General features: G+C 38.8%; 1 protein-coding gene across 5 annotated transcripts in view; it reads left to right on the top strand.

Moving 5' to 3' along the window:
• The first annotated feature begins 1,170 nt into the window (after positions 1-1,170).
• The window catches only part of SLC9D1 (solute carrier family 9 member D1), a 32,861-nt gene continuing 21,343 nt past the window's right edge, over positions 1,171-12,688 (top strand). For 4 of the 5 annotated variants that reach the window (XR_015704518.1, XR_015704517.1, XR_015704516.1 and 1 more), the window contains exons 1-5: positions 1,171-1,509; positions 2,465-3,006; positions 7,518-7,697; positions 11,441-11,632; positions 12,454-12,582. Coding sequence is in view for 1 of the 5 variants with exons in the window: in XM_009472620.2 (XP_009470895.1) it covers positions 2,560-3,006; positions 7,518-7,697; positions 11,441-11,632; positions 12,454-12,582 (948 nt within the window). In the remaining 4 variants the exon portion in view is untranslated. The remainder of the gene's footprint in view (positions 1,510-2,464; positions 3,007-7,517; positions 7,698-11,440; positions 11,633-12,453; positions 12,583-12,688) is intronic. The other variant, XM_009472620.2, reaches the window with a different exon arrangement.

The raw sequence follows: 12,688 nt of genomic DNA, 5'->3' as shown, positions 1-12,688 counted from the left end.
CCCAGCGAGCGGTACCGGCAGGGGCCGGCCCGCGGGGAGGCGGCGGCGCAGGGAGCTGCCCCCCGGCTGCCATCGCTCTCAGGTGGGTGCGTGCCGGGGCAGGGCCGCCCGGGGGGTGGCGGCAGCGGCCGGCGCCCCCGCCCCGGCTGCCCGGCGGGTCCTGCGGGGGAGCCGGTACCGAGAGGAGCGGTGGGGGGCGGCCGGTGGGCGGGTGTGGAGGGCCCCGCAAGCGCCTGGGAGGGAGGATCAGCGTTCGCGTTGGAGGCAGGGTCTAACAGCGGCTTGATGAGATCCGGGACTACGGTGTCGTGGTCAGGAAGGGAAAGTCGGGAGGATGAGCTGCAGTCCATCAGGAGACAAACTGGGCTTTAAAAAGGACTCCAAACGACAGGAGTTCCCTCCAGTTTGGTGGTGCATCGAGAGGAGTGTGGTGGTGTGTTTTGTTTGGTTGGTTGTTTTTTTTTTTCTCTTCATGTGCCCTCTGAAGCACATCATGTGTTTTTGTATGTGAGGTCATTATTCTCTTAAGAACCTTAAGCACTGCCCCAGGTGCCACTTTTCTAAATAGTTTTTGTTAGCCAAGTAAAAAACACTGTTACTGAAACAAAACTGTACCGTGTCTGAACCGGGGTGGTAAGTGTACGCAGTGCAACAGTCGGCAAACTTACTAGTATAAATCTCTGCTCAGAATTTAGTTACGTGGTTTGACGTACCACGTAAGACACGCAGTAGAGTGTTTTACTCACCTCCCTGCCAACAGAAGCTTGAATACACACTAAGCGTTTTCTTCGCCCTTTTTCTTGCAGGAATAGGTTGTAATACATTCAGCAAAATCTCTCCCCCAAACGCGTTAAACAGGGAGAGTATTACTTTGTATACATGAAGAAATATTTCCTTAAATATCACTCTAGAATTTTGCCAGGTGGTGGGGATTGTTACTTTTTCCTGATTTCTTAAAAATAGTAAACGCTATAGCTTTTATTAAAGTTCTGAAATATTTCTACTTTACTATTTTATCGAAATTAGAGTGATGTAGGCATGCTTTTGCTACTTTAATTACACTTTCAGTTCTTAATTTTAAATGTTTTAGCTCTTCATATTGTTAAACCCTAGCTCACGGTCAGTTATTGATAGCTAAATACTTTGGTTTGTATTTCATGCATTGAAAAGAAATAAACCAACCCACTGAAACAGAGATGGGAAGGCATTTTAAAAACCCAGGTACTGCACGGCTGGGCTTGCCATCGTCCCTTCCCATTCTATATATTGACTACAGCTGGCTTGGATACTTGTGATTGCAGCTGCTACTGCAGTATGGGGAAAGAAGATTCTCTCTTAGGCAGACTGCTTCCAGATGACTATGTCCGTATGCTGGTTCCTGATTAAGGCTGTTGGCTCAGAGATCAAGATTGCAGCTAACGTTTTAAGCAAATACCTGCTCTGTTGATGATCTGCTAACATGCAGTGTGTGTTGTGCGTTTTTCAGAATGCCATGCTTCGGTGATGAATGTATGTTTTGTACATACGTTTATTTATACGTTGTTACGTATAACTTTGTGGTGTGGGGGGTTTTGTGTGTGTTTGGGGTTTTTTTAAAGAAAATATAACTTTGTTAGTTTACAATAATGTCAGTATTTTCCTGTAGGATCTGGAGGAAGGAAGTTGGTTCTTACTTTTGAACTTCTATCCCTTTTGGTGCTAAAAGCAAATATGGCAGTTTAAATATAGATCTTCAAGTAGCTTCTGGGAAATGAACTTATGAATGAATTGATTTTACTTTTAGTGTTCTTTTAACTCTTTTAAAATCATGAGGATCAATAATTAGCTTTGAAGTAAAATGCCTCAAGGCCATGCAGCCTTTCAGGTGAAGGTCTTTGATCCAAACTAGTAGTGCTCAGAAGTCCAGGAAGTTTTGCTGTTATTTCTTTACTGTAGAAATGTTTCTTTCACAAGTATGATTTATTATGTAATCTGTTTTCAGTTAAGCTTTTTTTTCATTATGTTTTGTATAGTCGAGTGTGTTAATGCTTCTGAGGCTGTATAAATAACAAATGATTATGATACAATTTTTTAGGATAGGTTTGAAAAAATACGAGAGGTTTACTGATAGATAAGAAGAATGAGTTCTGGTGCTAGGTTGAAGTACAGCCCTATGGCATCATGGTTTAATATTTTTAATGGCTTTTCTCTCATCTAAGAAGTGCAGATGACTACCATGTGATATGACTAAGCTTTCCATTCAGTGTTTTTAAAACAAAATGGTCTCTAGAAGGGGAAAAAAAATCTATCTATCAGTAACCTTGGGCCATTTCTTGGTTTTGATAACTGTTGACTGAAGGAGACCGTATACATTTTCTTAAAGATCATAGTGTAGGATGCACTGCACTAGGTTTGTTTTCTACATTGGTTTGACCTAATGGCCCAACATTATCATGTTTGATAACTGATTGGTGCTATCTTGCAGCATGGTATGTGTACTGGAGATGCAGAAACTATGTAGCAGAAAGCTTTGAGCAGTTGTGGATTATCAGTTTCTCCCAACAGCAATAAAAGTAAAGCATGAAGGCGACTGGATTTATTTCCCTGTGGACGTTGGTGTCGCTGCCTTGTGGCCAGTTAGCAAATCCTGCAGAACATGAAGATGTAGTAAAGCATGCAATAAAGCTGCACCGTGGGAAAGGAGCTGTTGTCACTCAGAGAAAGCAGTGGGTGTTGGACAGCTGCAGAAAACTGTCTGGTCTTCTTCGCCAAAAGAACGTTGTTCTCAACAAACTAAAAAATGCTATAAGAGCAGTTGAGAAGGATGCAGGACTGTCAGATGAAGAGAAACTTTTTCAGGTGCATACCTTTGAAATTTTCCAAAAGGAGCTAAATGAAAGTGAAAACTCGGTCTTTCAAGCAATCCATGGCCTCCAGAGAGCTCTACAGGGTGATTACAAAGATGTTGTAAATATGAAAGAAAGCAGTAGACAGAGACTGGAAGCCTTGAGAGAAGCTGCAATTAAGGTTAGTCCCCCCATGTTTATTCCTAGAGTATTAATATTCTACTTGGGATTTTAATTTTATTATGCCACGGTTTCAATCTGTTTTAATAAAAAAGTGGATCTACGTGAAACTTGCAATGTTTTACTGTTAAAAATGGATTTTGAATGAAGTACTTGTTCTCATTAGTAAAATTAGAAGTAATTCTGGTGTAGAGCCTAAAACTTACTAGCAGTCAATAGTTCTTATTTCAAAACAAAGCTACACATAATCATAAGACCTACAGCAAATATTATGTTAAAGGGAAAGGAGTACAAGAAGTGAGTCAGTGCACGTAGCACAGTTGCACTAGATAAGCCATTGGGATTATCAAAGTGGAAATAATGCCATAAATTGGCAACATGCTAACTGTTTTTTCCACTTCGAATGAGAAGTGCTCAACCAAAACGTACAATTTAAACAGAATGACTTCTTGCCTTTTATTTCCATATTTGTATAGATGTGGGTAAAATGGACATGCAAATTATGAGATGACTAGATGTTTAATGTCAGTATAGCACTCCTAGCCTAAGAAGTGCAAGTTTGAAAAACAGTACATCCAAGAAAGAGCTGGCTGAGGTAACTTTACCAAGAAAAGCACAGATGAGTAACAGTTGAGCACAAATACTTCATGGAAAGTTTGAGTTCCCATGTCAATGCGGACCTGTTAGCGTGTGCACAATCTGCCACTGTCTACTGGACTTGGTAGTGCTCAGACTGAGCACTGAAAGCCTGCCATTGAGAGAAAATGTTGTTTAATTGATTTGGTATTTAAATTGCTCTTTTCCTTGCTCTACTCCTCAACCACTGGAGAAATATATTAAGAATTTTCTTTGTTTTCTATCCTCTGAAAGAAGAGGCTGCTCTTGCGCAAGGGAGCAAGAGAAGGAAAAAGAAATGTAATTGGGATATAGCATTTGAGGTGGGAGAATCTCTAAAGGGCATTTGTGTAAGAGATGTGCAGATCTTAACAGGTGAAGATGACAAGAGATTGTGTGCAGTGAATTGTGGCAAGAAAGGGTGGTGGAAGTAGAAGTTAGGATGCAGACTTGGGAGCCCGGAGTGGTCTGTGCAGTGAAAACAAAGACTGAATTACGACAAATTTAGATAGGGAGCAGCTTGGACCTAGGTGTGTTCCAATGAAGTGCTTAATATGACTTTGATATTTGTGCTTAATGGTAGTGCCAGCCTCTGCTGCATAGAAATGGTAGCAATTGTAATGAAAATTACTTGATTTTCCACCTTTTTTTCCTCAGAGCTCTTAAAATAGCAGCAGTGAAGCTGCCCAGAATCTTCTTTTTCATTTACCTAATTCTTGACAATGTTACTATAAAATACTGAAGTAATCTATCCTTGAACTTGAGAATGGTGCTTCTTCATTTTTCTTATAAAAGGAGGCCTGTGTGTATAATGATGTGTTTTAGTTGCGTGTGTCCTGTCAAAACTTTACTGCTGCAGAGGTGGATTGTGTAGGCTTTCTTTGTATTATCATATCAAGATATTTACTTGAACAAGCAATCTTTTATACCCTTCCTTCTTATGTCATGCGCATGATTATTTAAGCAGAGCATTTGTTGGTCTAACCTTACAGTTGTTATATAAAGTGAAACAAAGGATAGTGGGGAAATGCATGCCAAAAAGATGAAAATTACATGGGATACATCTTTTGGACTCATTCTTACTTCAGAAGACACACATTGCGTCCAATTTTGTTCCAGTTTCATTTTACTGTAATGATTACTGTGTTGGTGTATTCTTAAGACATCCTTTCCATTTTTTAAACAGTAATTGAATGGAAAATACAAATGAGTGTAGAGGGTGCTGGACTTTTCCCTTCATTTTACTTCTGTTGAGTTAAAGTATTTGGAAGTCTTTAGTGTTGGGATATGTATGCATGTCTGATGCATTTCTTGCTGGTTCTGCTGCTGGGAAAAGGTATAGCGGAATCATTCACGGTGGGGGGGAGAAGCGCTGAAGACGGCTTTTGCCTCCCTTTGCTCCAGGAACCTGCGTGGAGGTTCAGGAAAAAGCAAAAAAATCTTACCTACTTTTTATCAGCTTCTGATTTCTTGGGTGCCTACTACTCAGGCATTGATGGAAAAAAATCAAAAGTAGTGCAAAGATGCATCCTCTTCTGCATGTGCTTTTTTCATCCCTGATTAAACAGTGGAGAGCAACAGCAACACTGCATTCTTAACCAGCGTTGCCCCCAAGTCTCACTTAATCTTACTTCCTTTTGCTCATGTGTTTCTAGGTGTTCCAGTCTCCTGTTTAGTGCACAATCCTTATCTGTATTACCTTGCTTAAAAGATTGTTTGGTATGTACCTTGTGATCAGATGTCTCCAATCCCAGCATGAGTTGCGGAACAGTGTTTGTACTGTGATGCACTTCAGCTTAACAGGTAGCAGGCTGTTTGCGATAACTTGTCCTTTTCATGGACAGCGTTCTCTGTGATTGTCCCACTCTACTGCTGTGACACTGGTCGGTAGGTGAAAACAGAGGTGCCACTTTAATAGACTACAGAAACCTTTGTCTTCATGAATTGAAGGAACTTACAGTTAAACTCAGATTTTTTCAAAGCTCTTCTACCTTGCTGTTCAGAGAACTTAACTTCTTGCAAATTAGAGCGTTATTTATTTTTCTGCAGTTCCCCTCTAGCTCTGTTCAGCCAGTTTGTCTCAGCTGACAGAAAGGACCGGCTGGCTCTCTCCACCCAAAACCTGTTCTGTTTTTGAGGGGAAAGAATCTAACCCTTACCGATTCCATCTTGCGTTCTGTTGTTGCTGACTGAGGAAAGAATCTGCAGCTTGTACGGGGGCTGTTTTTTTACATCTTTCAAGCAATGTCTGCCAGCAGAGAACAACAGATAGGAAATGTTTTTCCTTGAGGCTGTATGAGAGTGACTGTGTCTCTTGCTTATGTGTTGCGTAAGAACTAAAGCCATTGACATTGGGCCAAACACATTAATAGTTACATTTTTCCTAACTCCAGTTATTTTGGGAACTGGGTAATTTTCATCATGCCGGTGTAACTATGGTAATTTTAAACACCAACAGACAGCAATTTTGTGTTTTCATCAGAACCAGAGGTATTCATCTGACTGTCAGGATTCTAAAAGGGTTAAGCTCCAGTTACAGGCTGTGCTGAACATACTCTTGTCTTGGCATCAAGGAATTGATTAAATTACGTGCATGTTCTTGCAGGTTTCAAGGGGAAAAATGTCCATCCACAAACGTGTGGAGGAGGGGACACTCCAGTTATTTAAGCATAGGAGTTTAGGACCACTTTAGATGCCCAGGTTATCTAAGATAGCTGTGTGGTGTAGGCAGATAAAACACAAGCTAAGGGAGACCTATGTTCTATCTGATTTCTAACTGGGTATGGCAGGGCATCTAAAATGGAGACAGAAACTTGCGTTTTCTGGGAATTCAGTCTGACCTAGAGATTGCTTATATTTTTTCCCTAGGTAATAATACTGGCTCTCTTAAAGAACAGATGTAGGGTCTCTCTCATCTAAATCTTTAAAAGAATGTAGGCATGTAAAATGAAGCATCTTATCTTTTTTCCAAAAAACCTCAAATTATATTCTGTCAATACGCAAAGTATTATATTTGGTTATTGTCTTGGTAACCATGTAGAAGGGGCAGTGTTAGGTCCAGTCTTGATCAGTAAATAAAACTTACTTCTTTAATTCTCTTTTTCAACCTGAAACATTATAACTTTATCAGGGAAGCTACTGAAATATTTTTACACCATATGAAACCACATCAGCATTTTTTATTTTCTTTCTTCTGAAGCCTAGAAATGGATTTCACAAGTCATTAGTGCAAGTTCATAAGAGGCCCAAACTGTAAAGGTGGACAAAGCCAAGTGTTTTACTTCTGATAGGAAAAATGCTTCTTGGGAAACATAAGCAGGAACCTCAGCTAGAGCGCTTGACTGCTTATCTGTATTCTCTCCCAACTGCTTTTAGTTTTTTGTAGCTGTTTCCACAGTTGTTGTAATTTTTGAAAACCATAAACAGACCTCTTCCCATGTTTATAAAATGGCTTATAAAATTAAGATTCATTGCGTTTTCCTTCCAATTTGTTTGTTTGTTGTAGCTAGTAAAGCTATGCTTTCAAGGTTATTATGCTTCCCTGCTAAAACATGGAGCTCTAAACTTTACTTGGCTCTGAAATATTTCCTAGAGTTCCTTAAAGTAATTCCTTTTTTGTATTTTCTGGATCGTAACCTTGGGGCAGCTCTACTCTTTAACGGATTAGAAAAGGTGATTGGTGGATATTTTGTTTGGATGTTGTTTTTCTTTCCCTCTTCCCCTAATGAAAATTGGCACAAGAGAAAGCAATCTTCAAATACCCTTATAAAGTCTGTATTGCTTTTGCAATTCCACTCATGAGGTGTTTTGTATCAAAAGAAGCGTACGTTTATGTCAAATGTTTTCCTGCTCGAAGGCCTGGCCAGCACTTTATCTGTGTGTTGTAAAATTCAACAGGAAGAAATGGAATACGTCGAACTCTTAGCAGCAGAAAAACATCAGGTTGAAGCCCTTAAGAACATGCAGCATCAAAACAAGAGCCTGTCAATGCTTGATGAAATTCTAGAAGATGTCAGGAAGGCAGCTGATAGATTGGAAGAGGAAATAGAAGAGCATGCCTTTGATGACAACAAATCTGTAAGTGATGTTTTAGACTTGGTCTTTTCATTGGTGTGCGTTTATTTTTTAGTTGATATTTGCACTGTAGGGGTGCTTCTCTTGTGTTAAATGGTTGTTAGAGTTTTAGTGACTATTTAAAAAAAACAAACAACCCAAAAAGCTTTAGGCTCTACATTTGTTCTTGCTTCCCTTTCAACAGAAGAAAGTATTTAGTGGTAGAATGATTGCTTGTTAGGAGTGAGCAAACAGGAATAATTACTCCTTTTTGTTAATGATTTCCATGGTTTTGATTTGAAAGCCCTCCCTGCGGCTGCCACTTAGTGACAAGTGTAGTCCACCTCACTGGTGCAGCCCATGAGAGTTATGACGTCTCAGTGGTGGTGGTGGGGACTGTGATATTTAGACTTTGGAGGGTATGGAGTTACCACGTTAAGCAGAGTCTCCACTTTTTTCTCTTTCATTTTGTTGAGAAAGTTATGGGAGAACAAGAATCCTTGCAGTTAGTTTTCACAGTCTGGGAAAAGATATATTGTTCAAGGTAAGGACTTGGAATGTGTTTGTGATGTTGCTTTCTTCTGCTTCGGATTTCCTCTGCTTTTCGTACGTTGGCCTATTTGCGCATTGTTCATTGTTTCTATGTTGCATGATGGACAGTATCCCTCAGGTAAGGTTGTGTGTATTTGGAGCTGGGAGTACATTAGTTTATTCTGCTGTCCCACTGTGCCATCCTCGGAGACTGACTCTCTAAATTGGTCCTATTTGCATAAACATGGGTTGCAATTTTATTTGGCTTTTGCTCTTGAAAGGTTTTTGTTGATTTGCAGGTTGACTTCCAAGGCAAGCATAGCTCTTGAATTCTGCTGAGGAGGAAAAACAGTTGCTCCGTAGTAGAGAGCCAGGCCATTTTTTTGTAGTTGTACTTGTACTGAGAGAAAGAAAAAGCAGCTTTTTATTTCGTATACACCAGATCGCAGCAATTGTACCCAGTGGGAATCCTACCTAGCAGGACCAACAGCGGGGAGGGGACGACCTAGCTGGAGTGCCCTCTTCTGTACCGCTGGGGTATAACGGCATGTTTTAAAGAGACCAGCAACGAGGTTTCTTCGGCTGCACCTGTTAACTGGCAAAATGCCAACACGTCCTTTCTCTCCAGTGTCTCTCTTTGGTTTTCTGCTTCTGTTTCTATTCATGAAAGAAAAGGAATCATGAAATGCAGCCTGGAGGACTATTTACATCTCCATCTTTGCAAGAAACATCTAGTGTGTTTTCTCTTAAGCTAGAACACTGGAACATTAGAACAAAGAAGCTTGGATAGAATCATCAGTAATCTGATAAAGATACAAAAGCTTCTATTAAAATACAGTCAGAGAAGTGTAGTAGGTAAAAATGAAAAAAAAATAAAAGAATCTGAGCTAACCCAGTTAATGCAAGACAAGAGTATTTGCGCACTGTATTCTGTTATGTACAACCTGCTTTCAGGAACTGCTCTTTTAGGAAATACAATCCTGAAAATAACTGTTTTCTCTCATTATGTCCTCAAATTTATTAGTATTTAAAAGCTCATCTGAACCTGTGCCATCTACTCTTGCTCTTCTAGCATAATCTGTCTTTTGTCAGTTCCAATTTCTTTTGTAAAAGTAACAATGCACCATAATATCCACACAATGTATGATTTTTATATATGTTGCACTTAAAAAAACAGATTGTGTTTCAGAATGTCTTAATCTTATAACTTCTACCCTTTTTTCCTAATATAATTTCTGACCTAGACTGTGGACTCCACTAGATGAGGAATGTATTTATCCAATTGCATTGCTTTTATATGATCTTTGATACATTTTTAATTTTGATGCAGAGAAGTTTGGTTAGATTCCAGACACACAAGCTACCACGTACAAAGGAACATATAACAAACTCTATAAGAATTTGGAGTTCCAGAGCTTCAAAGTAGATGCTTCACTGCTGATGTATTTTATAAGATAATTTTGCTTAGTGAACACTATCACTGATGTCATAACATTAAATTCCCAAGAAGATACTAGAACAGATATTGGCTTATTAGCATTTTGGTTTTTAGGCAAAGTAATAGTCATTTGCAAGAGGGGGACACTGCACTGAACAGTGACATAATTCCAAGGCGAAAGTCAGTGTAAAGTATGTTTTATATTGCACAGCCAACATTTAACAGTAAGCTCTAAGCTCTGTTTTAGTATCCCTGGAGTAGCAACGAGAGTGTGGGAGAGGGGGTCAGGAGCAAAGATGACAGAAAGGCAGTAGGATTGGGCACTTATTGTGTATTCTGATTAGAAAAAGTTCTTCGTGTTTGCTGACTGTAGGGAAGCTTTTCTTCTTTGCTCCAATACTGTGAGAATAGTTTGCATGTACGTGGCATGCAGCTGCTCCTGCTTTCTCCTGTCAGCTGAAAACGTAAAAACATGGTTTGGTCTCTTAGACTTGGCAATGGACACCTCATTCTGGAATGCAAAATAGCCTGGTAAGTGGGGAGCTTAGGGAAGTAAAGGCAAAATATATATAAAAAGACAGGCTTTGGGCAAAAAAGGGTGAAAAGACAACTTTCATAATGCGTAAAAAGAAAATGGTCATCAGCCTCTCCCTCCAACAGCTAAAAATGCTGATATTTGAAGCAGCTATTTTATGTTTCTAAATAATTCTGCAAACTTCATAATTTGTTTCAAATTCCTTTTTTTCCTCTCTGTCTGATTCTTAGTGACTTCCAGTTCTTTAGAGGCCCATCATATTGCATGATGTACAAAAACAGGGGAAGAGGTCATTCCTATGATAAAAGTTTTTATTTCATTATACACACAGATGTAAAGAGTGGAATAAAAGGATAAAAATTGCGGGCTAGATATTAAATATTGAAAATGCAATATTTATCTGAACAGTTTGTGGAAATATGTTGGGGAATCAGCAAAGAAAAGTAGGAGGTGGTTTTCTAGGTGGCTTATGTGAATGAATTTCTTCATTAAATTGGGAAGTTGCTTGCGCAAAATATGGGAATCCAGAAAAGTTGAATGTTTGTAGTCAGTCATTGGAATGACAACCGCCTACCCTCTTTACTGGAGTCTGAAAGAAGTAACAACCTTAACTGTTTCTGAATATTGGTAAAATCTGCATTATTTAAAATACAATGAATAATGAAATCATTCTAGTGTCTTCCACTTTGTAATTACAGGCACTGAAGACAGAGCTAGGTAGAAGCAGTTCTTATCCTCTCTCCTTCAAATTTACAGGACAGTGACTTTTTCTTGACTTGGAATGCAGTCAGTTCAGATTTTTGTGAACTGAATATCGTTTTGTAATCTCTAATTGTTTTTGTTCAAGGGAATAAAATGTTACGTTTCAATCCAACCTTTTGTGTTCTAAATGTGATAAAGCTTTTTTTTTTGAGAAAAAATGTTTCAGATTAGATGCAATTGAAAATACTGAATTGGAATTTTACAGCTTTGAAACCCTGTCTCTCTATTTTTTCGTTGGACAACTTGGCTAAAGAGGTCTGGAAAAACCCTGATTTTTAAAATGTAAAGCAAATTATAGCCTTTTCAGTTATGGACATCAAGTTTTGATAAAGAGACTGAAAGACTTCTCTAAGAAGAAACTGCAGTAATTTTAGTCAGTGTCAACAAATTCTGGAGCAACTTCAAGCACAGCTATTAGTCTTTCCCTTTTTACTGTATGCTTCACTGACCTCTTTTTTTTGTTTGTTTGTTTGTTTGTTATTTGCTTTCTTTTTCTTACAGGTAAGAGGTGTAAACTTTGAAGCAGTTTTAAGGGTGGAAGAAGATGAAGCCAACTCCAAAAGAAATGCTTCAAAAAGAGAAGTAGAGGATGACTTAGGTCTTAGTATGCTTATTGATTCCCAGAACAACCAGTATATCCTTACCAAGCCCAGAGATTCAACCATTCCTCGTGCTGATCATCATTTCATAAAGGTAATCGAATTCTTGTCATTCATTTAGGTAAGATTTAGGCCCACTAGTTTGCATGCCAGTACTGCTTGGTTGGATTGAATATAGTTTCAGCATTTGTCCCTCTAAAGTTACCCTAGCATTCGTGATTCCCCTGTCTACTGCTGAGATCTGGCCAACGTGTTCCCTACTGCTAGTATAGTCTTCACAAGACTGTGATGCCGCATGAATCCTCTCTGGTTTTATTTGATTTAACTTGTTGCACCTTTGGGGCACCATCCCTTCTCTTGGACTGTGCAGTGTTAAAGCAAGCTACTGCTGTGCCTGATAAGCCACTTGCATGTTGTCACTAGAGAGAATTTATCTGTTTATGTCTTGTGGTGAAAAAAGGGATGCTGGAAAACACATAGGCACGTTTTTTATTGTATTTGTGCTTCATGAAGAATAACTGGATTGGGATTTTTTTTAAAAGAAAAACAAAACCAACATGGATCTGTTTCACCTTTTTTTTTTTTGTTTTTTTTAATGTAAAGTGTCATTCCCCCACAATTCCCCAGGAAACTGTCTACTTCCTATAATGTATCTAAAATATTTAATAAATTGATCAAAAGTCCCCAATGCTACCAGTTACGTAAGGTCAGTACATCATCTGCTTCATCTGCCAAACTGCAGTGCTTACACCTACAACAAAGCGTTCAGGTTAGTTTACTGAAGTTGTGTTTTCTTTTCACAGGCAGTATTCTACATTTAATTTTACAATGCTATTGATCTTTCAAAAGATAATAGTCTGTAATTTCATTTGTGTGTCCTTTATATTAACACATTTGTAAATCTTGTATATTTAGGATATTGTGACAATAGGAATGTTGTCTTTGCCATGTGGCTGGCTGTGCACAACAATAGGATTGCCAACCATGTTTGGGTATATCATCTGTGGAGTACTCTTAGGACCATCAGGACTAAATAGTATCAAGGTAAGTGTGCAAGTTGCTTCTTGACTGATTTCATTTGTTGAAATCTTCAAAAAGTAGTTTTAAAAGAATATGGTATTGCCAGTCTCAAATGTATTTAAAAAAATAA

Source organism: Nipponia nippon, unplaced genomic scaffold, assembly GCF_047370975.1.
Source record: "Nipponia nippon isolate SJK-2023a ecotype South Korea unplaced genomic scaffold, ASM4737097v1 scaffold_2, whole genome shotgun sequence".
NCBI lineage: Eukaryota > Metazoa > Chordata > Aves > Pelecaniformes > Threskiornithidae > Nipponia > Nipponia nippon.
Note: the sequence above shows the minus strand (reverse complement) of the source record. Positions and strands in the feature narration are given on the sequence as shown.